Here is a 23828-nt window from a genome sequence, read left to right on the forward strand (position 1 = left end):
AGCAAAGGAGAAAGGATAGATGAATCCGGGTGATGGGCATAGGGAGTTTATTACACTATTCTCTCTACTTTTTGTGCATGTTTGAATTTTTTCATAATAAAAATTTCTAAAGGTGCCTGAAATAAAATTTAAAAATTCATTCATTCAATAAAACGACCTCGGGTCAGGCGCTACGCCCAGATACCAGCTGATCAGCCCAAAGTTCCCACGTCTGACCTTTCTTCCTCTGACCACCAAGGCATTTCCTGAGAGTCCTGGTGAAGCCTGCCCACCGGCCCCAGGCAGGGACCTGAGGGCCCCCAGCAGCAAAGAGGGTGAGCATGAACTCACCACAGACATGGAAGACGTGCACCCGCTGGGCATCATAGCTGGAGGTGTGAAGGACAAGTTTGTGGTCATCGAAGAGGGCAGCAGGGCCCTGGGTCCGCAGGACCATGATGGACATATCTTCCAGGTCTGTGAAGACAAACAGAAGGGTGGCAAGTCAGGGGGCCCTTGGTCCCGGCCACTGGTCCATCCAGTCTTCGACACCATCACCTCTTCCTCCTGCCCACCTTCCTCCCCAGGACAAGGTGTCCCAAGACCTGGGTCTTCCAGCCCCAACTCTGTCCACCCAAAGAAAACATATGAAATTATCAAGAGCAAATCATGAAGGCATATGTAAACGTGTAACAGGTTGAACTACTTCATGTCCCTCTGGGCCTCCATTTCCCCATCTGTCCAGAGAAACATGAAGAGTAGAACAGCCAGATGCTCAGGTGTCGTGCAGGTGAGGGTTCTGGCCTAAGTCCCAGCACTCACTCGCTGTGTGACGCTGAGCAATCCCTTCCCTCCACCCCCCAGGCCTCAGCTTGCCCACCTGTGAAACGGGGAACAGTAATGCCCACATTTGAAGGTGGCTATGAAAGTCGCAGGTACGGAGCACCTGGCACACACTACAGGCACTGTCAAATCATTCTCACGGGGCTGTTTACCAAGCCGCAGATGGACTTGGAAGAATGTGAAGCATCACCAAAACCCAGGCCAGGGGTGTGGGGGGAGGAGGTGGGATTTGGGGTCAGAAGAGGAAGGCCTGAGTCTGCCACAGACTGGCTATGTGACTTGACCTCTGAGCTTTAGCATCCTCATTTCTAAATTGGGGTGATGATACCAGTAACCCAGTTGCCATCAAGTCGACTCCCACTCATAGCGGCCCTATGTGTATCAGAGTAGAACTGTGCTCCATAGGATTTCTAATGGTGGATTTTTCAGAAGTAGGACACCAGGCCTTTCTTCTGAGGTGCCTCTGGGTGGACTTGAACCTCCAACCTTTTGGTTAGCAGCCGAGTACATTAACTTTTTGCACCACCCAGGGCCTCCAGGTTAATGAGATCCTCCTTTGTTACATATATCTTTGTACGCATTTTCATACGTGTGTCTTTGTCATAAGTCTTTGAGGCTTAAAGGAGAGTTTGGGGACAGGGCCTAGCACACAGTAGGTGCTTGAACAATGTTAGCATCCTCTGCTCCCCCAGGGTATGTGGGTGCCCACTGGCATTGGGGGTGTTGGGGAAGGGCAGTGCCTGTCTATGACGGGGCTTGAGGGACATTGAGGCATCCCTGGGGGTGGGACTCTGGCCCCCGGCTCTGCCTTCAGAGGCCCTGCCTTCGGAGGCCCTGCCTGGGGTTGGAGTTCCTGCAGGGTAACTGAGCAGAAACCTTGGACACCAACGGCCCGGGCTGCTCCAAACCCTCACCTTGTAGGCAGCGCACGTGTTGGTCACTGTTGTCCAACTTGCCACAGCTGGGATCGTCCCGGTCACAGTTCACCAGTAGGATAGCTCCATGCCCATTGGGCCCCCAGACCCACTGCTGCTGCAGATGGAAAAGCATAGCAGGTGATGGGGGCTCTGGCCAGAGCTGTACTTCCGCCTCCCCAGCAGCTCCTGGCCAGCCTCCTAATCTCATATCATCTCCTTTCATTAAAGCACCTCCTGCTCAAGAACTGGCAGTGGCTCCCTATTGCCTACACCATCAGGTCCAAACTATACAACTGTCTTTCATGGCTATCTATGATGTGTCTCCAGACAACATTCTCTCTCTCAATAGACGGCTTCCTGGTTATATGATCACACACCTCAAACCACATTCATTTCTCCATTCTTCCCTCCCTGCCTTTGCTCCTGCTGTTCCCTCCACCTGGAACGCCCTCCCTCCTGCATCCCTTTAGATCCCAGCTCACGTGCATTTCCTCCCAGGAGCTCTTCCTCACTCACCTAGTCCACCTTGACCTTTCTGTCCTCTGAGCACCCAATGCATGAAGTGCCACCACAACTCAGTCTGAAGTTCTTTAATGGCGTCATGCTTGCCAAAACCAAAAACCAAACCTTGCCATAGATTTCCCTTTTCACCTAGATCAGGAAGTCAGCTCACTATGGCCCATAGGCCAAATCTGGCCCACTGTTTGGTTTTGTAAATAAAGTTTTATTGGAACAGGCACATCCATTTGTTTATGTATTGTCTATGGCTGCTTTTGCACCACAATGGCAGAGCTGAGTAGTTGTGACAGAAACCATGGCTGGTAAAGCTTAAGATGTTTACTATCCAGAGGGGTAGCAAGGGGGTGCAGAGGGGGGGCGCTTGCCCTTGAGCTCCAAGTCCAAGGGGGTGCCGGTGGCATCACTAGGGGTATGCAGGGGGTGTGGACTGCACAAGGTGACACTCCCAGAGGGGGTGACACCACATGGTCCAGAGATACCAAACTATGCAGGACTCGAGCTGCTCCAGAAAGCCCGTGCCCACTTTAGCTATGTTTCGGCCCTCCTCTCTGCTGCTGTTGCTGTCGGTGTCTGCTGAGATGATTCACCCAACCTGAGGTGTGCCTCTGGCACCTCTGCTGTCGTTGCAGCCTGGGTGCCCCCAGAGCTGCCTGTCAGCCTGCCCACCACCAGGGATGATGGTGCAGCAGGAAATCACTCTCGGCCGAATGCGCGCTCGGCTTCTCCTTTTCGTTGCCACTATCAACATCTATTCATCTTGAAATTTGAGGGGAAAGGCACAACTTAGAGATTGTCCCTGGGCACTCAAATGAGGAGAGCACAATTTAGAGATTGCCCTTGGGCACTCGTTACCCTAGCTATGTCCCTGTTACTGTCTGGCTTTTATAGAAAATTTTGCCAACCCCTGACCTAGATTGTGAGTCTAGAAGGGTTTTCCCCCCACAAACCAAGGCCTAGCCCAAGCTGGGCACATCTGTGCATGATAATTCTTGGTGATGGATTTTCTCCTGGTGAAAGAAGACCCCTAACCACATCTGGTTTCCATTCAGCTCCCCTGAACCAGGCATCAACTGGGAGCCAGGGGATGCTTGTAATGTCCTTGTTCCTTCTTAACTTGGACTGAGAGCAGCTCCAAACTCCACTCATCCTTTCTGGGCCCAGCCAGAGATACCCTACCTTGTCCACAAAGTTCCTGTCCCCTCTGTCCTCACAATTCAGGTCGCAATCCAGGGTGATGTCTGCAAGGGGAAGGCAGAGGTAGAGTTAGTACAGGGTTCCAGGAGCTCAGGGTGGATCTGTGGCCTCCACCTTTTAGCCTCCATCTTGGGGTCTGTCTGGGGCTGGGCAAGTGTAAGTCACTTCCAAGAAGACATTGTCCAGTGGTGGGGGCATCTGGAGCCTTCCTCCCCAGGCTGGAGAAAGAGGCCTTGGGGAAGGTGGAAGGGGCATGGAAGCGGAGTCAGAGCAAAGGCCCAGGCCAAACGCTGCCCTCTCCAGGAAGCCTTCCCTGATCCCTCCCTCCTCTGCATCCTTACACCCCTGCTGTCTGGGCACACCCTGCACTGAGCCCAAGTCACCCTGGACCATCTTGTCCTGTATAAAGCTGCCTTTCTACTTGGGATGCGGCAGTAAGCCTGGGCTTTGGCATCAGCAGACCTGGATGTGGATCCAGACTCTGCCTCCTACTGGCTGTGTGACCTCAGACAAGTCACCTAGTCTCTCTGAGCCTCAGCTTCATCAGCTACTCATGCTCCTGTAATGCCTACCTAGTCCCACCTTCTCAACGTTTCTCCCTAGAAATCAAAGGAGTTTTTATAACACAAATGGAACATTCAAGGGGTCAGAATCAATCTTCCTGTGCTTTAAAAAAAAAAAAGTGTTCTTCTTAGTTCTAAAGTAAAAATGGAAGGACAGAAGGAAGGGAAGGATGGTAGAAGGAAAGGGAAGAAAAAGGGAAGTATTTGGAATTACATTTAGAATTGAAATTATACTTAAACATGTGAAAAGATTCCCAACGGTCATACAGCAAATGAATGAATCTCACAAACCTAATGTGGGGCAAAACAAGCCCAGCACAAATATATATATGATACAATTCTATCCACAGAAAGTTCAAAGGCAGACAAAGCTAGACTATATTGTTTGGATATGCAAAATCAGGTAGTAAAGCCACAAAGAAAAGCAAGTAAATACTTATCACAAGATAATGGTTACCTCTAGGGGAAGAGGGGAGTCATGATGAGAGGGACATAGGGTGGGGGGACTTTGGGGTGCTGGTGAGTCCTATTTTTTGACCTAGGTGATGGCTACTCAAGTGTTTGCTTTATAATTATTCATTAATATATATGTATATACAACAAAGCTTTATGCACTTTTCTGTATGTGTATTTTCCAGTGAAAAAGTATGTGGGGTGAGGGTACCAATCTCACTCCTAACTAAATGAAGTCAAATTAAAGCAATAATGAAATGCCAACCCATCATATCAACAAAAAATGGAAAAGGTGAATACTGCACAGTGGTGGAGGGCACTTCCATATGCTGCTGGAAGGTGTATAAAGTGGTACAGTCTTTTTGGAGAGCAATTTGGCAATATCTATCAAAATTTAAAATGTACCTTCCCTATATCCTAGGTTCCAAAAATGTATCCTGAAGATAAAGCACCTTCAACTTTCTCAATAATTGCTCTCCAAGTGGTTGTACCAGTGTCAACGCCCACTACAATGTAAGGGCCACACCTGGTGTTACATCTTGGCTGCACTAACTTAGTTAAGCATCTTTTCATTTGGGTTTTGGTCATTGGGCTTCCTCTTCTTTGAGTTGTCTGTTCATATTTTTTACCCATTTCTAATAATTTGTCTTTTTTCTTATTGATTGAAGTTCTCGATATACTCTACATGCGCTGAATCAGCCATATACATGGCGAATCTCTTTTTCTAGTCCATAGTTTGAATTTTCACTTGTTCTTTGTTGTATGGAAGTTTTTAATTTTAAGATAGCCCAAGTTATTCATCTTTCCTCTCATGGCTTGTGCTTTTATATGTCTTGGTAAAGAAAACATTTACTACCTTGAGGTTACAAAGATAGCACAAAACTTTAAATTTTTTATTTTCACCTTAAGATTGTTAGCCCCACTGGAATTTTTTTTGAGTATAACATAGGGCCTTAAACTCATTTTTCCCCAGATGATAACTACACGAGCATGGGCCTATTTCTTATGGGTTCTCTCATTGCTTTATTGGTCTGTTTTTTAACCCTGCACCAATATCACACTGTCCTGGTTGGCATAGTGGTTAATCCACCAGCTGCTCCTTGGAAACCCTATGGGGCAGTTCTACTCTGTCCTATAAGGTCGCTATGAGTCAGAATTGACTCAACGGCAACGGGGTTTTTTTTTTAAGTACTGTAGCTTGTAGTCTTGTTATCTGGTACAACGAATCCCTCCACCTTGTTCTTCTTCAAAATTGCCTTGTCTATCCTTTGCTTTGCTCTTCCATAGTGTTTTAGGATCAGCTCCTTAAAGTTCTATTTAAAAAGCCATATTGGGATTTTGATGGGGATTTCATTGAGTTTAGACCATTTGACACTGTTCCACAGCTCTTGAATCTCTGTTCTATCAGGTTTTTTTTGGAGGGGGGAGGGCGGTTGTTTGTTCTTTTCACTCTCTTTTCCCTTGTCTTTCAGTTTGGGTAACTTCTACTGACCTATCTTCAAGTTCACCGATTCTTTCTTTGGCTGCATCAAGTCTTCTGACAAACCCAGAGAAGGCATCTTTCATCTCTGTTACCGTGACTTTTATGTCTAGCATTTCCATTTGACTCTTACAGTTTTCGGCTCTCTGATGAAATTCCCAATCTGTTCATGCATGTTTTCCACAAGGGCCTTTAAGATATTAATCGTAGTTACTTTACATTCCCAGTCTGATAGTTTCAAAATCTGAGTCATCTTACATGGAGTTTATTGATTTGTGAAGAATTGGCAGAAAAAAAAATTAAGTTGGAAAAAAAAGGCCTGGGTATATAGTATGATTCTACTTGCTTGCACAAAGTGTGGGGATACACAGGTATGTACGTGTATACTAGCATAAGTCCAGCACATCTCTAGAAGGAGGCTGGGTTTGGGGAACTGGAAGTCTTGGGTTGGAGGGAGAAGGGAGGAGGGAGGTTTATTTTTTGATGTATACTCTTTTGTACTGTTTGAATTAAAATGTGCACTTCTTACTTTAACCTAAAAAAATAAAACTAGTCGATTTTTATCAAAAGTGTCATTCCCAAACACCAACCTCCCCAGCCATTGGCCAAGGTCCTTCTGGCCACACCCTCAGCATGACCCCCAACTTACCAACACAAGTGAGGTAGAGCACTGCATACGCCAGGGGCAAGGACTCATGGCTGGAGTGGTAGGAAATCTGAACCTGCAGAGAGATGACGCCAGGTTCATGCAGCCCGAAGCCAAGAGCCCCCAACCCAAAAGACTGTGCACTAAGGTTTAGTTTACCAACCCAGCTCTCCCTTTAGCATTCCCTGTGCCATTTACCTTTCCATGCCTTGGTTGGCCCACCTGTGAAATGGGAATTATTTGTGAGGGATTCTATGGAGACCTGGACCCCAGCACTGCCAATTACCTGCTGTGTGACTTTGGTAAGCCCTGGCAGCTCGGTGGTTAAGAGCTACTGCTGGTAACCAAAAGGCTGACAGTTCGAATTCACCAGCTGCTCCTTGGAAACCCTATGGGGCAGTTCTACTCTGTCTTATAGGGTTGCTATTAGTCGGAATCAACTCAACGGCAACGGGTTTTTTTTTCTCTTTGTTCTCCTTTGGGTCTCAGTTTCCCCATTTGCAAAGGAGGAGTTAGGACTGGACTGGGTTTAGGGACCCTCTCCGTGCTGACGTTCTCATCAGTGGGACTCAGACAGGCTTGGGCTCAAGTCCAGACTTCTGGTTTCTGTGATATTGACCAAGGCCCTTCATTTCTCTGAGCTGCCTCGGTTTTCTTACCTGCAAAATGGGGACAATACAGCTCTTACTTCAGAAGATTGTAGTGCAGCTTAGAAACAATACATGGTAAGGACTAAGCCTGTAGGACATGGACAAGAATACCAGGCATTGTTACTGGTGGGCAGGTGGCAATGTGCAAAGGTGAGGTTCAGAGCTCTGGACTCACATGGCCTGGGCCCAGATTCTGGATCCACCACTTCTGAATGCCTTGGGAAAAATGACTCATCCTCTCTAGGCTTCAGTTTCCTAAACTGTAAAGTGAGGATAATAATAGTTCCTGCCTCATCGGACCTCCTTGACTGACACATGACATGCTTAGCACAGTGCCTGCCACACTGTGAGCACCATAACTGCCAAAGGACGAGGATGAAGGTGGAGATGATGCAGGCAGCTGCATCAAAGTCCCCTTTGACCGCAGCCCTCCCCTTGAGTGTTCCCTCCTGACATGGGTCCCTCCACTCTCTGGTTCTGACACCTCATCACAGCCAGGGGGGTTGGGATCTTGCAGAGGTCACTCACCCTTCTGTCCTGGGAGCTCCTAAATCCTGCAGTTACTGACTCCCAAGTGTCAGGCCCCAGCGATGATGCTCACCTCATACATGCAAAGAGGGGGCAGAGGTGGGGAGACTCTGACTCTCCTCAATCCCACCAGCCAGGGAACTCAGGGTGGAAAAGCACCCACACAGCCCCCAGTTAGGCAGAGTACCCAGAGGGTCGTCCATCACAGGCCGTTTGGTTCTCTTGCCCTCCCCTTGGGACTTAGTCCTGGCCCTCACCAACTCTGCCACTTACTAGATCGTGTGACTTCAGGTAAACCATGCCCAGTCTTGGTTTCAGTTTCCTTGTCTGTAAAGTCTGTAAAATGGGTTCGTTATGAGTCCTGCCCCATATGCCTCACAGAGCTGTGGAAAGGATCAGCTCAGAGGTGGGCACAGAGGTGTGAGGTGGTGGAGGGAGCCTGTCCCCAGGTGTCAGGCAGGTCTGCGTTGAATCCTAGCTTTCCTGCTCATTAGCTGCGGGCCCCCAGGAAAATTACTCTGAACTTTGGTTGCATCAGCTGTGAAACGGAGATCAGAACCCCTGCCTCTCCGGCTGTTGTGAGGGTTGGAGAATGTAATGGCTGCCCAGTGCCTGACACAGGGTCCCAACCCAAACCAAACCCATTGCTATTGAGTCAATTCTGACTCATGGTGACCCTATAGGTCAGAGTAGAACCACCCCATAGGGCTTCAAAATTGTAATCTTCACAGAAGCAGACTGCCACATCTTTCTCCCACAGAGTGGCTGGTGGATTCGAACCACTGTTAGCAGCAGAGTGCTTAACTGCTGCACCACCAGGGCTCCTCTGGTACATAGCCAATGCTGCTTAAAGGACTGGTTTCCCAAAATATCCATCCTGACACACCAAGTCCTGGTCCCCATCAGCCCTTCATGGGGACATCACCTGTGCGAAGCTCAAAGGCCACTCTCATTTCTCCCAACTCTTTAAATGTCCCCCTGTTCCGAGAAAAAGGTCAAGAATAGGGGAAGTGAGGCACTGTGGGGAATTGCCACCTATAAAGGGGGTCTTGCCAGGCAGCAGCCCCCCTCCCTACTCTGTCCCTGCTTTCTCTCCTTCATTCAGAATCGCAGAGACCACCCAGTCACCTCTCAGCCTACAGATGGGGACACAGATGTCCAACACAGCAGAAATGGGACAAATCCTCCCTTCACAAGGGTCGTGGGAAGCAAAAGATGGAGGAAACGCTGGCTCAATTCCACCCCCACATCAGCACTATTACTATCCCCATTTTACAGATGGGGAAACTGAGGCCCAGTGAAGCTATGTGACTTGCCCAAGGACATATGGCTTGTATCTGTAAGTTGCAGAGCTAGAGTTCAAACCCCAGCAGTGTGGCTTCAGCGCCAGGCGCTTACCCACTGCGCTACCCTGTGCTCCTGGTAAAGCAAGAGGTTAGGCCATCATGGAGCTAGATCACTGCCCCCTCTCCTCCCTCCACACCCAGATCAGGGGACCAGCTCACATGACTGTCGTTGAGGTCATTGCTGGGGGAGTTCATGACCACGATGATCTCCGTCCCCACATCAAAGTGCCACCGCCGGGTGTCAGCGCGTTCCCGGCCCCTGTCCATGGTGGGAGAGATATAGATGTCCACACCTGGAGTCCCGTAGACCTCGAACATCTCCGTGCCCTCAGGCACCGACCTGGGAAGAACAGGGAGCCATGGGTAGTGCTGAAGGGGCAGCCCCTGTTCAGATGCTTCAGCTTTGGCTGAAACCCTGCGTCCTCTAGGAAGCCTTCCCTTACCACCCCAGGCCCCACAGATCCTCCCAGTAAGCCCCTGGGAGTTGGGCCCTGACCCCACACAAATGATATAGTCTCACATTCTATGTTCATAAACATTTCTCTTGTGAGTTTCCTCACCTCCCAACAGAGCTGCAAGCTCTGTAGGGGTCAGGCCTGATATAAACCAAAACCCATTGCCGTCAAGTTGATCCCAACTCATAGTGACCCTATAGAACAGAGTAGAACTGCCCCATAGGGTTTCCAAGGAGTGGCTGGTGGATTCAAACTGCTGACCTTTTGGTTAGCAGCCTGAGCTCTTAACCACCGCACCACCAGGGCTCCCAGGATTAATATAATCCTAAAATTATATGAGGTCTTGGCCAGAGTAAGAGAAGCTACAGCAGGGTTCAGGCCTAGAATCCATTTTATGTGAGAGTTTGTTTAAGGTTATAGTTAATGCTAGAATCCATTTTGTGTGAGCGTTTGTTAAAAGTTGTCGTTAATCATTATGAAAAGTTCCAGGAAGAAATAAGAGTACAAGCTGAAACTCACTGTTCTGTCAGTGCCTGTACCTGGGGGAGGAATGTTCCATGAGAGGTACTTTATCTTAACCAACAAAGAGGCTATGCTACTTGGAATTTACGCTCTCACAAAGTAGAGTAATGCAATTTCCTTGTGACTGGTCTGAGAACCTGCAAGTCACTAAGCCAAGAACAAATGTTGCCAGGTCGTTTCCAAGGAAACCTCCCCATAGTAACTGAATGGTATCCAGCGGACAAAGACTCTTTAAACCAATCGTGTATTCCCATCTGTTATGTTTCCCGCCTTTGACAATGATGTACTCGTGAATAACCAATCAGAATGTACTTCTTTCTGTAACTGTGTATTAGAGACTCCCTGATTGTAATTCAGTGGATTCTGCTCATCTCTTGTGCCTGGTGTACACTGGCAGATCCCTCATTGCAATGATTGCCTTTTCTGTGGCTTGGATTAATAAAAATCTCTTTTGGTTAAATTTGAGTCTGGGGTCTTTTTCCCCTACGACAAGACCCAGCTGTCAGTTTTGTAAGAGCGTGGTGCAGAGCTGAAGGCAAGAGCTTGATGAACACCAGTCAACAGCCAGCAGGGGGACCCCCGTGCAGTTCTCAGACTAGCTTTAGGAAGAGCAGTTCTCATCCCAAGTCCCTTGCATCCCTGCTTAGCAGGTGGTAAGATTTCCTTGGAGTCTTCCCTAGGGAAGGGAATGAACTTTTGTTGAATGCTCGCTGTGTGCCAGACACCTTGCATTTGTTAGCTCCTTTTATCATTACAAGTCTGCAAGGTTAGCAGTATCATCCCCACTAGACAGGTGAGAAAACAGAGGCTCAGAGAGGTCAAGTAACAAGCTTGATGTCACACAGCAGTGAACAGCAGAGCCAGGTTTGCGCTCAGGTCTCTCTGACACTGAGCCAGTGCTTCCCCACAGCACTGCAATGTCACCTGGGAAACTTGGCCAGATTCAGTCAAACAACCAGGCGTTAACTGTAGGGTTGAAAAGTCCATGATGTCAGCTCTCCCATGGGACTGTGCTTCTCCCATTTCCTCTAGTCCACCATTCTGTCCATTCCCTGATTGTCTGTGGGGAGCCCACTCTGCACGTGAGCACTGCCGAGCTGAGACAGATACACCCGCCACTCTCCCCATTGTCCCAGAGCCTTCAATCCCACAAAGGGGCTGAGGACCGAGCACTGCCCAGGACAGCCAGACGGGGCTCAGGGCCACGGGGCTAGGGGTCAATAGGATCCCATATGAGGTGAAGCTACTGTGAGCTGGAGGGACCTGAAGGCTTCCTGGAGGAAGCAGCGCACATAGGCCCCGGGGGATAATAGTAGTCAATGCTGGTTAAGCGATTACTGTATGTCAGCCCTATTCGAGTTTCTCTGCATGTATTATTGAATCCTCTGAATAATCCTAGGCGGCTGTTGTTGTTGTTGTCAGTTGCTATTGAGTCAGCTCCAACTTATGGCAACCCCATGTATAACAGAACGAAACCTTGTCCAGCCCTATGCCATCCGCAGGATCATTGGTATTATACAGAGTTGTCATTGGCAAATTTTTGGAAGTAGATTACCAGACATTTCTTCCTAGTCTGTCTTAATCTGGAAGTTCCACTGAAACCTGTCCACCGGGGTGTCCCTGCTGATATGTGAAACACTGGTGGCATAGTTTCAGGTCCTATTAGTGTCCCCCATTTTACAGATGAGGAAACTAAGGTTAAATCATCTATCCAAGGTCACGTAGCTAATAAATGGTAGAGCTGGGATCCAAACCCAGGGCGTTTGGCTCCTGAGTTCACGCTCTTGCCCACCACCTCCCCAAGAGTAATAATAACAACAGTAATCAAAGCCCCCGAGGCTGCCATACACTGCCCTCTTACCACGTCAGGCCGAGCCAAGTCTTTCCGTACATCAGCTCATCTAATTCTCACTGCAGTACCAGAGGAGGGGATTATTACTCCACTTCCACATAGGGAAACTGAGGCTCAGGGTGGGCAAGTGCTCACCCAAAGTTTCACAGCTGGTCATTCCACTCAGCCCCTTTCCAATACCTGCATCCCTCAGAGGAAGGCAGACTTCCCCCAAACGCCCTCTTCACGCCTCCCCCAGCATGATTCTGGTGCTTCTCAAAGCAGCTTGTCAAAAGGAGACTAGCCCCAACCCCCAAGCTGCGCTCCATCAGGTGGGTCCCGCTGCAGTGTTTGCTGCCAGGTGTCCTCACCAAGGGAAAAGGGCTGACATGGCTGTTTCTCCTCCCAAGTAGGGTTGCCAGATTTAGCAAACAAAAATACAGATGTCCAGTTGGATTTGCATTTCAGATTAAAAAAACATAACTCTTTAAGTTTAACTATGTCCCATGCACTATTTGGGACATACTTATACTAAAAATGCATTTATTGTTTACCTGAAATGTGTATTTAACTGGGCATCCTGAGTTTTATCTGGCAGCCCTACTCTCGAAGCCTGGAATTTCTAGGTTGGTGGTGCCTCTGGCCTGTTCTACCCTGGGTGTGGGGCCAGGCCCATCAGGGACATGGATGAGCCAGGTAAGGAGGCATGGAGACCCAGAGACAGAGACATGGAGAGACCCAGAGAGATGGAGAGTCATGAGCAGGAAGTCAGAAAGACAGAGACAGGGAGAGACTGATCCATGTTAGAAGAGCACCCTCTCATGTCCCCGGAGTACCCTCAGCTCCTTCCTCGGCCCCACTCCCCAAGGCCCCACCTCCAGCTCCCCAGGGAAGCTTGTAAACTCTTTATGAACCACCCCCCACCCTGCCCCAAACCGTTCCTCAGGTGCCAGGCGACCAGGAGCCAGGGCTGAGAGCCCCGACGGTCTTTCTGGACTGAAAACCCCACCCAACACCCAGCCCCAGGGTTTAGGGTACTTCAGCTCAGCTTCCCAGCACCTCCCAGGGCCAGGCCCTGTGGGAGGTGCTGGGAAATCCTGACAAAGACAGAAGTGTCCCTGCCCAGGTGAGGCCCCAGGACAGTAGCCCAAACAAGAGTATCACACAGAGAAGGTGTACCAGCTACTACTCGCCTGAGGGGAAGGGAGGGACTGCACAAGCCAAGGGCTCAGGTGGTGCCTGAACCAGAGTCAGGAGCCAGGCTCCAGACCAGGCTGGGTCACACGTCACCCATGTGACCTTAAGAAATCGTGCAGCCTCCCTGGGCCTCAGTATCCTCATCTATAAAGTGGGGATAATGACACCCACTTGGCCAAGCTCACAGGCTCAAATATGATCATAGATAGAACAGGCTTGGAAAACCACCACCCAGGAAGGAGAAGGGGTTATTAAGTTAATTAGGGTTCAGGGAACCAGTGGGTAGAAGCAGGTTGAGAGAGTGGGTTGGGTGACTGGGGGAGGCTTCCGAAAGAAAGCAGGCGAACCATTCCTAGGACAAGGGGGAGACATGTTTGAGGGGAAGGAGTTTTCTCCTTGGAGCCTTAGAAGGTCAGGTTTAGACTCAGACTGTAATGAGTTCATTTTCATTTCACTTCTTACGTAATAAGAGGTCATCGATGGTTCTTGATCAGTTGGGGCAACACAATGGAGCAGTGGAATGTCTCTCTGGTGAGATGGTAAAGCCTGTGGACTCTGGGGCTGGACCGCCTGGGTTCAAATCCCAGCTCCACCACTCACTAGGTTTGTGACCTTGGCGGAGTGACTTAGCCTCCCTCAGCCTCAGTGTCCACATCTATAAAGTGGGGATGACTAGACTGACAGGAGAAGCAACAGGAAGAAGCACCTGAGCCCACGCCTTCATTTCACTGCTGGGGAAACTGAGGCCAAGAGGAGTAGGAACAGCCCAGATTCACATGTTAGGAGAAGAGTGGGGACTAAAGGCAGGACTCCTGACTCCCAGTCCAGTGCTCACACCCCTGTGATGGAAGCTGTGTGTTAGGAAGATCAAAGGGGTGGGTAGAGGGAAGAGCATCTGTGCCAGGTTCGGAAGGACCAGGATTTTCCTATTTCTGGACGAAGCAGCCAGAGCCTCATCTGGACAAAGTTCCTCCTCTGGCCAGAGCCACCTCGAGCTGCCAGCATGGCCATAATGGCTGATTCCCCACATCCTGGCTTCTAGGCTGCTTTGGACAGGGCTCCCCGCCCAACCCTGGGGGCAGCATGTGGCTTGGGGCCTCAGGCTGTCTCCAGCAGACGCTGTCTACCTACAGGACTGTCTAAAGCACTCCCTAGCATCCAATCCCTCACCCAACCTGAGGGCCCAGTCTACTCCCCTAGCCTAGGAGGTGGTAGGTGAGTGGTAGTACAACATGGTAGGGGGACCAGCTGTTCTGGTTTACCTGGGACTGTGGGGTTTTCTGGGATGTGGAGCTTTCAGTGCTAAATTCTACAGTCTCAGGCTAACTGGGACAAGTTGATTCCCCTAAAAGTGGCCTCAGACCCACCGAGTTGAAAATGCAGATTCCCAGAACCAGAACTGCATCTGAAACCCTTCTGATGCCCACTGAAGTCTGAGAACCAGGGCTAAGGGTGAGCTCTCTTAGACATGCTGGACATTGGTCCCCCAGCAAGTGAGGGGGTGACTCAGTGCAAGCCTATATCCTCTTGGGAACCAAGACAAATCAGACCTTCCTTAATGCTCTTGTATCTCCCCCTTCAATGGTGAGGATGATGATGGTGACAGTGGTGACAGATGAGGAAACAGGCTCAGAGATGACAGGTGACTTGCCCAAAGTCACTCTGCTGGTAAGTGACGGAGCCAGGATTGAAGCCAGGCCTGTCCCCACACCCCTGCAAGCCCAAACCCAGCCTCTTCCTTCGTGGGCTCAGTGTTTCTGCCCCTGGGAGAACGAAAGCAGGCATTTCAGGAGCTGAGAAACTGATGGGAAAGTCCCGATGACTGAAAACAGAAAGGCTGACAAGATGGCTTCCAAGGTCCCCATCAAGTTGGCCCACAGGGACAGTGGAGACCAAGGCTCTGTAGAAAGTCCTGCTGACCCTCCCCCCTCAGCAAGGCTCCCAGATCCCTTGCCTCTACCAGCCCCACCAACAGAACCAGGCTGAGCAAATCACTGCCCGCCTTAGCCCTGTGTTCCCGACCCTGAAAAAATGGCGGCCGCACCAACAGCTTATCCAGCCTCAAATGGTTAAGACAGGTGAAGATGCATCAGCCTCCTAGGACCCAGCTCTCCGCACCGGCGATCAGAGACCTTGCTTCAAACAAGATCCAGGCAGACAGAAGGAAGGGGGCTGTTTTGCCCGATCAGTGAGGGGCTCAGAGGCCTCCATGAGCAGAGTGTGAAGCCCACTGGTCTCTGCTAGTCCCTTCAGGGAAAGTATGGGGAAACTGAGGCCCAGGAAGGGGTGGAAGTTGCTCAAGATGACAGAGCCGACGATGGCAGAGCTAGGACCGAGACTTGGGGCTCCCAGCTCCCAGGTGCCCTGTGCCTTTCCACTCCATTGGGCAGCCTCTGCTAAGCAAGGGATGACATGAATGCTTGCCCTTCCAATGAGAGCAGAGGGCTCAACCTCGGCTGCACACTCATCCCCGTGGAACTTGAAAAAACAGGCATGCTGGGGCCCCACAACAGGTCAACTGAATCAGACTCTCCGGAGGTGGGGCCCAGGCATCAATGCATTTTTGAAAAATGCCCAGGGTTGAAAATCTCAGAACTGGAGAAAAGAGGAGGCTGATGGCTTCTTGTCAGATGTAGTCCCTTAAGATACATCTGCTAAAGAAGGGCTTCTCATCAAAGGAAGCCAGTGGCAGCTCCCCTCACCCACCAAGGCCTGCCCAATGTGTCTTCATGGTGGGACTTCCTGTCTTTCACCTTTGCCAAGTGCTGCTACTTGGGGCCATTCCAAGGTAGGTGAGATGTGCACTCCCAAGGTCAAGGTTGGCGCCTCTTGGAGGCATCTGTGCTGCCCTCAGAAAGGGGTTCAGGAAGACTCAGCCACCCTCAAGACTGCTGTTTGTGTTGGCTGCCTTGCAGCCAAACGTCAGGCCCCTCCCACTTCTGGGCAGAAAGCCACCTTCTAGGGGATCTCCTGGAAGTGGGCCCACATAGCTGCTCATCTGGGAACACCTGGAGCATCAAGGTGCCTTAGAAGCCAGTCTCCAGCACCCCCACCAGGCCCCACAATCCAGATGAGTAGGCACCTTCTGGAACTCAGTTTCCCCTTCACAAATAGTCAGGGAACGTTTATTTAAATTGGAAGTTCTGGTTCCTAGTTTTAGCTCTGTCCCTAACCTGTTGTGTTTCCCTGGGCAAATCACTTTATGCTCCGGACCTCCGTTTGCCCATCTAGATAATAAAGGAGGTGGGCATGTCCCTGGGTGGTGTAAACGGTTAACACTCTCAGCTGTTAAAAAGTTGGAGGTTCGAGCCCACCTAGAGGTACCTTGGAAGAAAGGCCTGGTAGTCTACTTCCAAAAAATCAGCCATTGAATACCCTACTTAGAATACAGTGTAGAATACAGTTCTACCCTGACAAGGGGTCAGCATGAGTCAGAATTGACTTGATGGCAACTAGTTAACTGCTTTTTGGTTATGACTAATGTTGTTATTCGAGAACTCACAGATGCCACCACTGAATCCCCCTAGGGACTGCTCTCCAAGTCTATCTCGTGACAAATCCCAAAGATGACTGGCTCCAACGGCCCATTAGCCATACGAGCTGGGGGCAGCCACAGCCTGACGGACTCCAAGAAATATTTCCACATGGTAGGGGGACATCCTGTGCACTTGGTTCCCATCCATTTACCATTCTTACCCTTTGGCTGATGACTTTAGCTCTGGGGGTGAACTCCACCACCAGAAGTCATCCTGGGGTTTTGATTTTGCTGGTTAGAACCAAATCAGCTTTCCTCCCACTCCGAGACTTTGCACTAAAGTTTGAAAACCACTCTTCAGTGCGGATGTTTGTGCATCAGGAAAGAGCTAGTGGGAGGGAGGAAACCACTAGACTTTGGAGCTTGGTGAGATCTGGGTTCAAGTCCCAGTTTTTGCCTTGTAGGAGGGAACTCGGCAGGCCACCATGTCTCTGAGCCTCTATTTTTGCATCTGTAAAATGGAGTCTATAATGTCTACCTCTGTTTGCAGTGAGGAGTAAATGAGACACAGATACCCAGTGCCTAGCTCAGTGTTCATGTGCATTATGCTTCCTTCCCTTTTCCCCACCCTAAGACTCCCTGCTCAGGAAATAAAAAACTCTTTTCCCAAAGTCTGGGCCATTTCCAACGCATCCAAAGGCAGGAAGACAGGGTTTAATCCACTACCACAGATAGAGAGGCCCAACGGTCTTGCCTGTGCTCATCCTTAAAGGCTCTAATCAGTGCCTCTCCTCCAGGAAGCCTGCCCTGACTGCTCAACCTACACTCATTTCTCTTTTCCACTCCTTCTCGCAGTATGGCTCAGAGGTTGCTCTCCAGCCATCTGGTGTGCAATAGGTTTGGGGCTGCTTGAAGGTGTCCACAGGCCCAGGATTGAGCCTTCAAATGATGATGGTGATGTTAGTAATGCTGACAATTACCAGAATTGGATGTTTGCCACAAACCAGGCAGTGGCTACATGCTTTACACACATAATCTCATTTAATCTTCCCCACAGCCCTCTGAAGTAAAGGCCATACTACTTGGGTTACATTCTGGCTCTGCCACTCACTGGCTGTGTGATTTTGGGCAAATTACTTAATCTCTCTGTGCCTTAGTTTTCTCATCTGTAAAATGGGGATGATACAGTACTCATCACACACAATCACGGTGAGAATTAATTAACACATGTAAAGTGCTGAGGACGGTGACTGGTATGCAGCAGGCTCTAATTATCATTGCTGAAGATGAAGAAACAGAGGCTCAGAGAGGTGAAGTGACTTTCCCAAGACCAGAGAGCCAGGAAAGTAGCAGAGTCAGAACTTAGCCAGCATGCCCACTGCCCTTTCTCTTGTTGGCCCCACAGTCTGAGCACACAGCTGTGCTACATCATGAGCCAGAGGAGATCTTAGAGACAGCCCAGTCCATGTCCCTTCCAAGACAGAGTGCTTTCTGCAGCATCCCCATGAGATGATGGCTCTGCCTCTTGCTAGAACTGCAGAGAGCAGGATTCTCAGGGGGCAGGGACCATGCCTGCTGGTTCACCATTACGTCCCTGTGCTTGACACACACTAGGTCCAGAAGAAATACTTGATGAATGTGTGAATGAACAAAATAGGAGCGCTCCATCACCCTCCCCACCCTTCCCAGCGTTGTCTGGTCAGGGAGGTCCAAGAATCCCTTGTTTGAAGATGCTGGCGCCTCCAACCCCCATCAAGTGGCTGGCCCACCACCAGCCCCTCTGTGAATCTCCAGTGTGGCCCACTCCATTCACATCACCCAGAGATACTGCCTCTGCCTCTCGTTGCCCTAGTCCCTCCTCCATCCTCCAAGGAAGCTCTGCAGGGGTGGGGCTGGCCCCAGCTTCCTGGGGCAGGTCAAACTGGAGACACATCTGCCTGAGGGACACGAGGCAGCCAGGGCAGGTGAGTCACTCCCACGAGCACGCAGTCCTGGAGGAGGTGGCGGCACCAGGTGGCACAGGTACCCCTCCTCCCTCATCACCCCTCCTGGCACAGCCTCTGTGGCTGCTCCCTCCTTCAAGAGCCCCAAATCCCCTTTCCACTCTCACTGCCCACCCACCCTCAACCAGGCTTTAGCTCCTGCTACCTAGCTGAGTTGGGCCTGCTCCAGACTTGGTTCCTTCCCATGACCAGTTCCTCACTCCTTCCCATCCAATGTCCAAGGGACCAACCCCATCTATGCTTCTGACTGAGTTCCCTCCAATTTTTAAAGTCTTGGTCTGAGATAGTGGCTCTCAACTGGGGACAATTTTGCCTCCCAGGGTTCATTTGGCAATGTCTAGAGACATTTTGGGGGGCACGCTACCAATATCTAGTAGGTAGAGACCAGGGATGCTGCTAAACATCCTACAATGCACAGGACAGCCCCAGCAACAAAGAATCATCATGTTAACAGTGCTGTGGTTGAGAAACCCCAGTCTAGGGGTAGGGGTTGGAGACCTGAGAAGTTCTGCCTCTTCCCCTCCCAGGATCCTGATTACCTGTCTCCTCAGCTCAGCCTCGGAGCTGGGAGCCCCAGAGACTCCTCAAAAGCCTAAGAAGTCAGCTTCCTGGTGATGCCCAGAGCCCTGCTCCTGAAATGCTACCCACACTCCCTTTTCTTCCCGAGAGAGAGAAGATGGTGTCTCACTTCCAACCACTGTCCTTAAAGAATGGCCATGGCACACATTAGGGGCATAATGCATGGGCATTGAATGGTCGAAGGAAACCAGAGTAGAAATCTTTCCTCAGCCAATGGCAGAGCAGCTAAAGGCATAGACTCTTGAGTAGGATGTGTGTGGGTTGAAATCCTGGCTTTGCTACTTAGTAACTGTGTGACTTTGAGGAAATGACTTGCCCTTTCTGTGCCTCATTATCTCATCTGTCAATAACCAGTTGCCTGTCAAGCGACCCAATATGTGTCAGGGTAGAACTGTGCTACGGAGGGTTTTCAATGACTGATTTTCCCAAAGTAGATCATCAGACCTTTCTGCCAAGACGCCTCTGGGCGGACTGGAACCTGCAACCTATTGGTTAGCCGCCAAGCACTTAACCAATTGAGAACCCAGGGACTCCATCTATCAAATGAGACAGTACTAATAATAAACCCTAACTCCTAGGCTTGTTACCCACTGCCATCAAGTCGGTTCCGACTCATAGCGACCCTGTAGGGCAGAGTAGAACTGCCCCATAGGGTTTCCAAGGAGCGCCTGGTGGATTCAAACTGCCTACCTTTTGGTTAGCAGCCGTAGTTCTTAACCACTATGCCACCCGGGTTTCCCTAGGCTTGTTGGGAGGGTTAAATTCCTGAATGCTTGTCAGGCTCTTAGAATAGTGGCTGGCACGTAGGAAGTGCTTTATAAGTGATTTCTGCAAAAATTATCAGTGCTCTGTGTTCAGGCTCTGTAGGCTGGGAGTGTGTACCCCTCTTCCTATTCTTGTGTGCCCCAGCCAGACCCCCAGCCCAGCCTGCAGAATCCTCTGGACAGAGATAAATGCCCAGCCCCTGTGGCAGCAGCACCTTTCAAGCCATTGGACCAGAACTCAGTCACTACGAGCCTATTCCAACCCACCTTCAGCCTCCAACACCTCAAGTCCATTAGCTGGGGTCTTCCAGAAAAAAAGCTGAGAAAGGAAAGGATCAAAGCTTTCAGGATTGACTGCTGTTCTAAGGCCAAGACTCAGGGGAGAGCAGCCAAGCCAGGCTCTTACCCATAAACGTCCACGAGGATCTCCATACCAGCCACACACACGGCGCTGGTGGGATGCTCCAGGGATACACGCACGATTCTCTGCAGTGACATGCTGGCCTTGAACTGGGCTGTGGCCACCAAACCCAACACTGCCCCAGAGGCCCCTTGGGATGTGGTTTAAAAGACCCCGGCCCCGCCTCTCCAGCTCAGGGTGCTAGCTCACTGACTCCACTCTTGGAAGCCCAGCCCCTTTTCAGGGCCAAGAGCTCAGGATTGGCTGGAAGAAACCCAAAATCTGCATAAGAACTTATTGCCCCTACTCACCCCCACCCCCACCCCCACCCCCCACTCCTGGCACTCAGAGACTTAATTTCTCCCCAAAGGGAGCAAGTCCCCACAGGTATCTGGCCAGGGTGCCAGGGTGCCAAGGTGTGGGGGTTGGAGGGGCAGGGATGTGTGGTACGGATCAGAAGCTTTTCCTCACTTTGCACTTTCGCCCTCCTCACCCCTTTTTCCTTCAGTTTCAGAGACAATGTGGTTTAGTGGGGGGCTTCTCAACCCTGCAGGGGGAGCTGGTAGAAATGCAGATCCCCGGGCCCAGCCTCCAGTCTGATGCAGGAGGTCAGGGGTGCAGCCCGGCATCTGGATTTTTTACAAGCACTCTAATGCACTTTGAGAAGCACCAGCCTTTTGCTTGAAGCATGGATTTTAGAGGCAGGACTGGGTTCCGGCCCTGCCTCTGCCACTTCCTGGTGGGTGACCATGGGCAAGTCACATAAGTGCTCTGTGCCTCACTTTTCCCATCTGAGGGATGGTTGTTGAAAGGATTAAATGGGATAACGACAGCAGAGCGCTAATGAGAAGCCTGGTGTCCTCTCGTTATTGTTGTTGTCATTACTGTGATTAGGAGCTGAAAGCCTCTGGAAGGCGTTCATTGTTGAGGATGAAAACCCTCCCTGGCCAGGGGGAACCTAGAATGTCAGAGCAGGAAGGCTCACTGTCAGGTAGGGAAACTGAGGCCAGAGGGGGCATTAGGGTACTTGGAACAGCAGAAGGAAGGGCTCTGGGAAGAAGAGTCTTAGATTCTAGGCTCCACCATGTGGCCTTGGGGGTTCCAGCCTCTCTCGGGGCCTCTGTTTCCTCATTTGTTGAAAATGCAGATGTTCAACGTGCCCCACAGAGATAATTCCTGGACACACCCTTGGCCAGCTGAGGATCGGGAGGTGCTGAGTAGAGGTTTCCGCCCTTCTCCCTGGCGGTGCTGACAGTCTACGGCAGGATGCGGACCAGCACCCACTCCCTGGAGTCCCCAACCAGGGCCTTTGCACCAGTTCAATGACCTCAGCCAGGCCCCTAAACTCCTCCGTCCCCAGCGCTGGGCTGGGTGTTATTTCTCAAGGAGAATTGTTGGGCTGCTGGGTCGAATGACAGCCTCCGTTTTTCAGCTATAAAATGGCTTGGTGGCTGACTCAGCTCTGGCTAAGAGTTAGAGCTCGGAAGGAAATCCCGGACAGCTTCCCTAGCTTTCTCATGACACAGCCTGGGGAATAGATGCCGAAACTGGGGGCTCCCCCTTCCGGGCACTGGCCCACTGTGCTGGGGGCAGGGCCATCCTCCCACTCACAGCCTTGTATCTCCTTTACCTCCCATGCTGCTGCCTCTTTGCAATTAACACCAGCCCTTTTAGAAACAGGTCTGTGGTTCATTTAGACTAAATTTTCAAGGACTGATGGGCATCGAATTTTTGCTTCTTAATCCACAACAAAAATTAAAGCAAGGTGAGTGGGTGAGGGTCCAATGGTGCAATCTGAGGCAGCAACGAGTGTGTAACGTGAGAGGGGTGGTATGTTCAGACCCCTGAAATCAAACCACTGAGGCTGGGTAAGTTAGCAGGGTTAGATGAGGAGATAGAACCAACCCCGCCCAAGATATTAATCTCAACAGGGCAGTCTGGCCCCAGGGCAATGGGCACATGAACCCCGCCCCCCACATCCTGCCAGATCAGCCTGCCTGCCTGGCACTGGCCTTGGCACTGGAGGGCCGCCCATGGCCTGCAGAAGTTGGGCCATGGAGGTGGCGGCATTGCACAGTGGAACCCGAGGCAGAGCTCCATCACTTTCCTTCCCTTCTCCCCACAGCCTAACACACAGAAGCTAAGCAGGCAGCCACTTGAAGAAATGCATGCTGATATCTTTATTTATCAGAAAAGAGGTGACTGGCACCCGGAACATTCTCAGAGGGGACACCAGGCCTCCCCAACAGTCCCAGCAGCAACTGCAGAGCTTCCCACAATCAGTGCCACTCTGGAAGGCTCCTCCCCACCTTCCGCCATCTCTCCCCAATGCCCACCCCTCTCCCACCCACAGCCCTTGCCCTCAGGATTCCAACCCCAGCCTCACACCCTTGGCCCCAAAAGAGCTTCCTTCTCCTTGGCTCAGCCTGGACCGCATCATGATCATAAGCAGAAGGTGTACAGGATAGACAGGGGGCTTGCAAAGGGGGTTCCATGGAGCCCTCTGGAAGAGGAAGCTTTAGGTAACCCCTCCGGACTTAAGTCAGAGCAGTCCCATTTGTTCCAGTGTCTTCTGTCGAGCCTTTGTTTGCTAAGTTTTCCATGAGTTTGACAGCAGCTGGCTCAGTCTGAGGTCTTACCAGGGCCACACTAGCTGGGGCCACCAAAAACTCAGATAGGCAGAGGCCTAGGGGCTGACAGTCCAGTGACAGCTGGGGAGGAGGGCAGGCTGACCCCACAGCCCTCCAGGATTGTCTCAGGCCGGGGCCACCTCTCACCCTGCAGCCCAGCCAAGCCTACCTGCACAAGTCCCGGTGACCTCACCTGGGGTCACGCTATTAAACCCCCTCCATGCCAGCTCTGTCTTCCCTGCTGTGGGAGGGGACACTGGCCCGCCACGGGGATTTACTCACAGGTGAAACCCAAGCTACATGTAGGGTCCCTGGGGAGCTGCCTTCCCCTCCCACTGCCTGCACAAGAAGGGGAATAATTAAGGACTATTAGAGGAAATTAAACCCCACCTTCAGAGATCACCTAATGGCTCCCCCCACCCTCTTCTAACATCTGGGCCCCCACCCCCTGCTACAGCTGGAACAGCCAGCTCCCTTCAAATCCAGAGCCCAGGAGCCCCAGGACACAGAGGCCTCCTGGCCCCAAGTTCAATCACCTGGACTTCAGTCTTCTCTGCCATCCGGCCACATGACCTTATGACTGGTCTTCCTTTTTGTTTCCTCCAGGCCTCATGCTGGCCTCTCAGTATTTTTTAAAATTTTTTTATTGTACTTCAGGCTTACAGAACAAATAGTTTCTCATGAAACAGTAGTACACATATTGTTTTATGACATTGGTTAATAACCCCACAACATGTCAACCCTCTCCCTTCTTGAATTTTTTTTTTTTTTTGGTGAAAATATACATAGCCAAAGGTACACCATTTCAAAAATTTCTACATGCACAGTTCAGTGACATCGACTACGCTCTTCCA

At 50.7% G+C, this 23828-nt stretch overlaps 1 protein-coding gene across 1 annotated transcript in view; it reads right to left on the bottom strand.

Annotated features, from left to right (window-relative positions):
- Window positions 1-20442, bottom strand: part of LOC101352791 (protein-arginine deiminase type-3) — a 34942-nt gene extending 14500 nt beyond the window's left edge. The window contains exons 1-6 of the mRNA XM_004377203.1: window positions 20351-20442; window positions 9278-9458; window positions 6598-6670; window positions 3435-3496; window positions 1737-1854; window positions 331-456 (exon numbers count right to left, since the gene is read on the bottom strand). Of these exons, the coding sequence (XP_004377260.1) occupies window positions 331-456; window positions 1737-1854; window positions 3435-3496; window positions 6598-6670; window positions 9278-9458; window positions 20351-20442 (652 nt within the window). The remainder of the gene's footprint in view (window positions 1-330; window positions 457-1736; window positions 1855-3434; window positions 3497-6597; window positions 6671-9277; window positions 9459-20350) is intronic.
- Window positions 20443-23828: the final 3386 nt, after the last annotated feature.

Source organism: Trichechus manatus, unplaced genomic scaffold (genome assembly GCF_000243295.1).
Source record: "Trichechus manatus latirostris isolate Lorelei unplaced genomic scaffold, TriManLat1.0 scaffold00048, whole genome shotgun sequence".
NCBI lineage: Eukaryota > Metazoa > Chordata > Mammalia > Sirenia > Trichechidae > Trichechus > Trichechus manatus.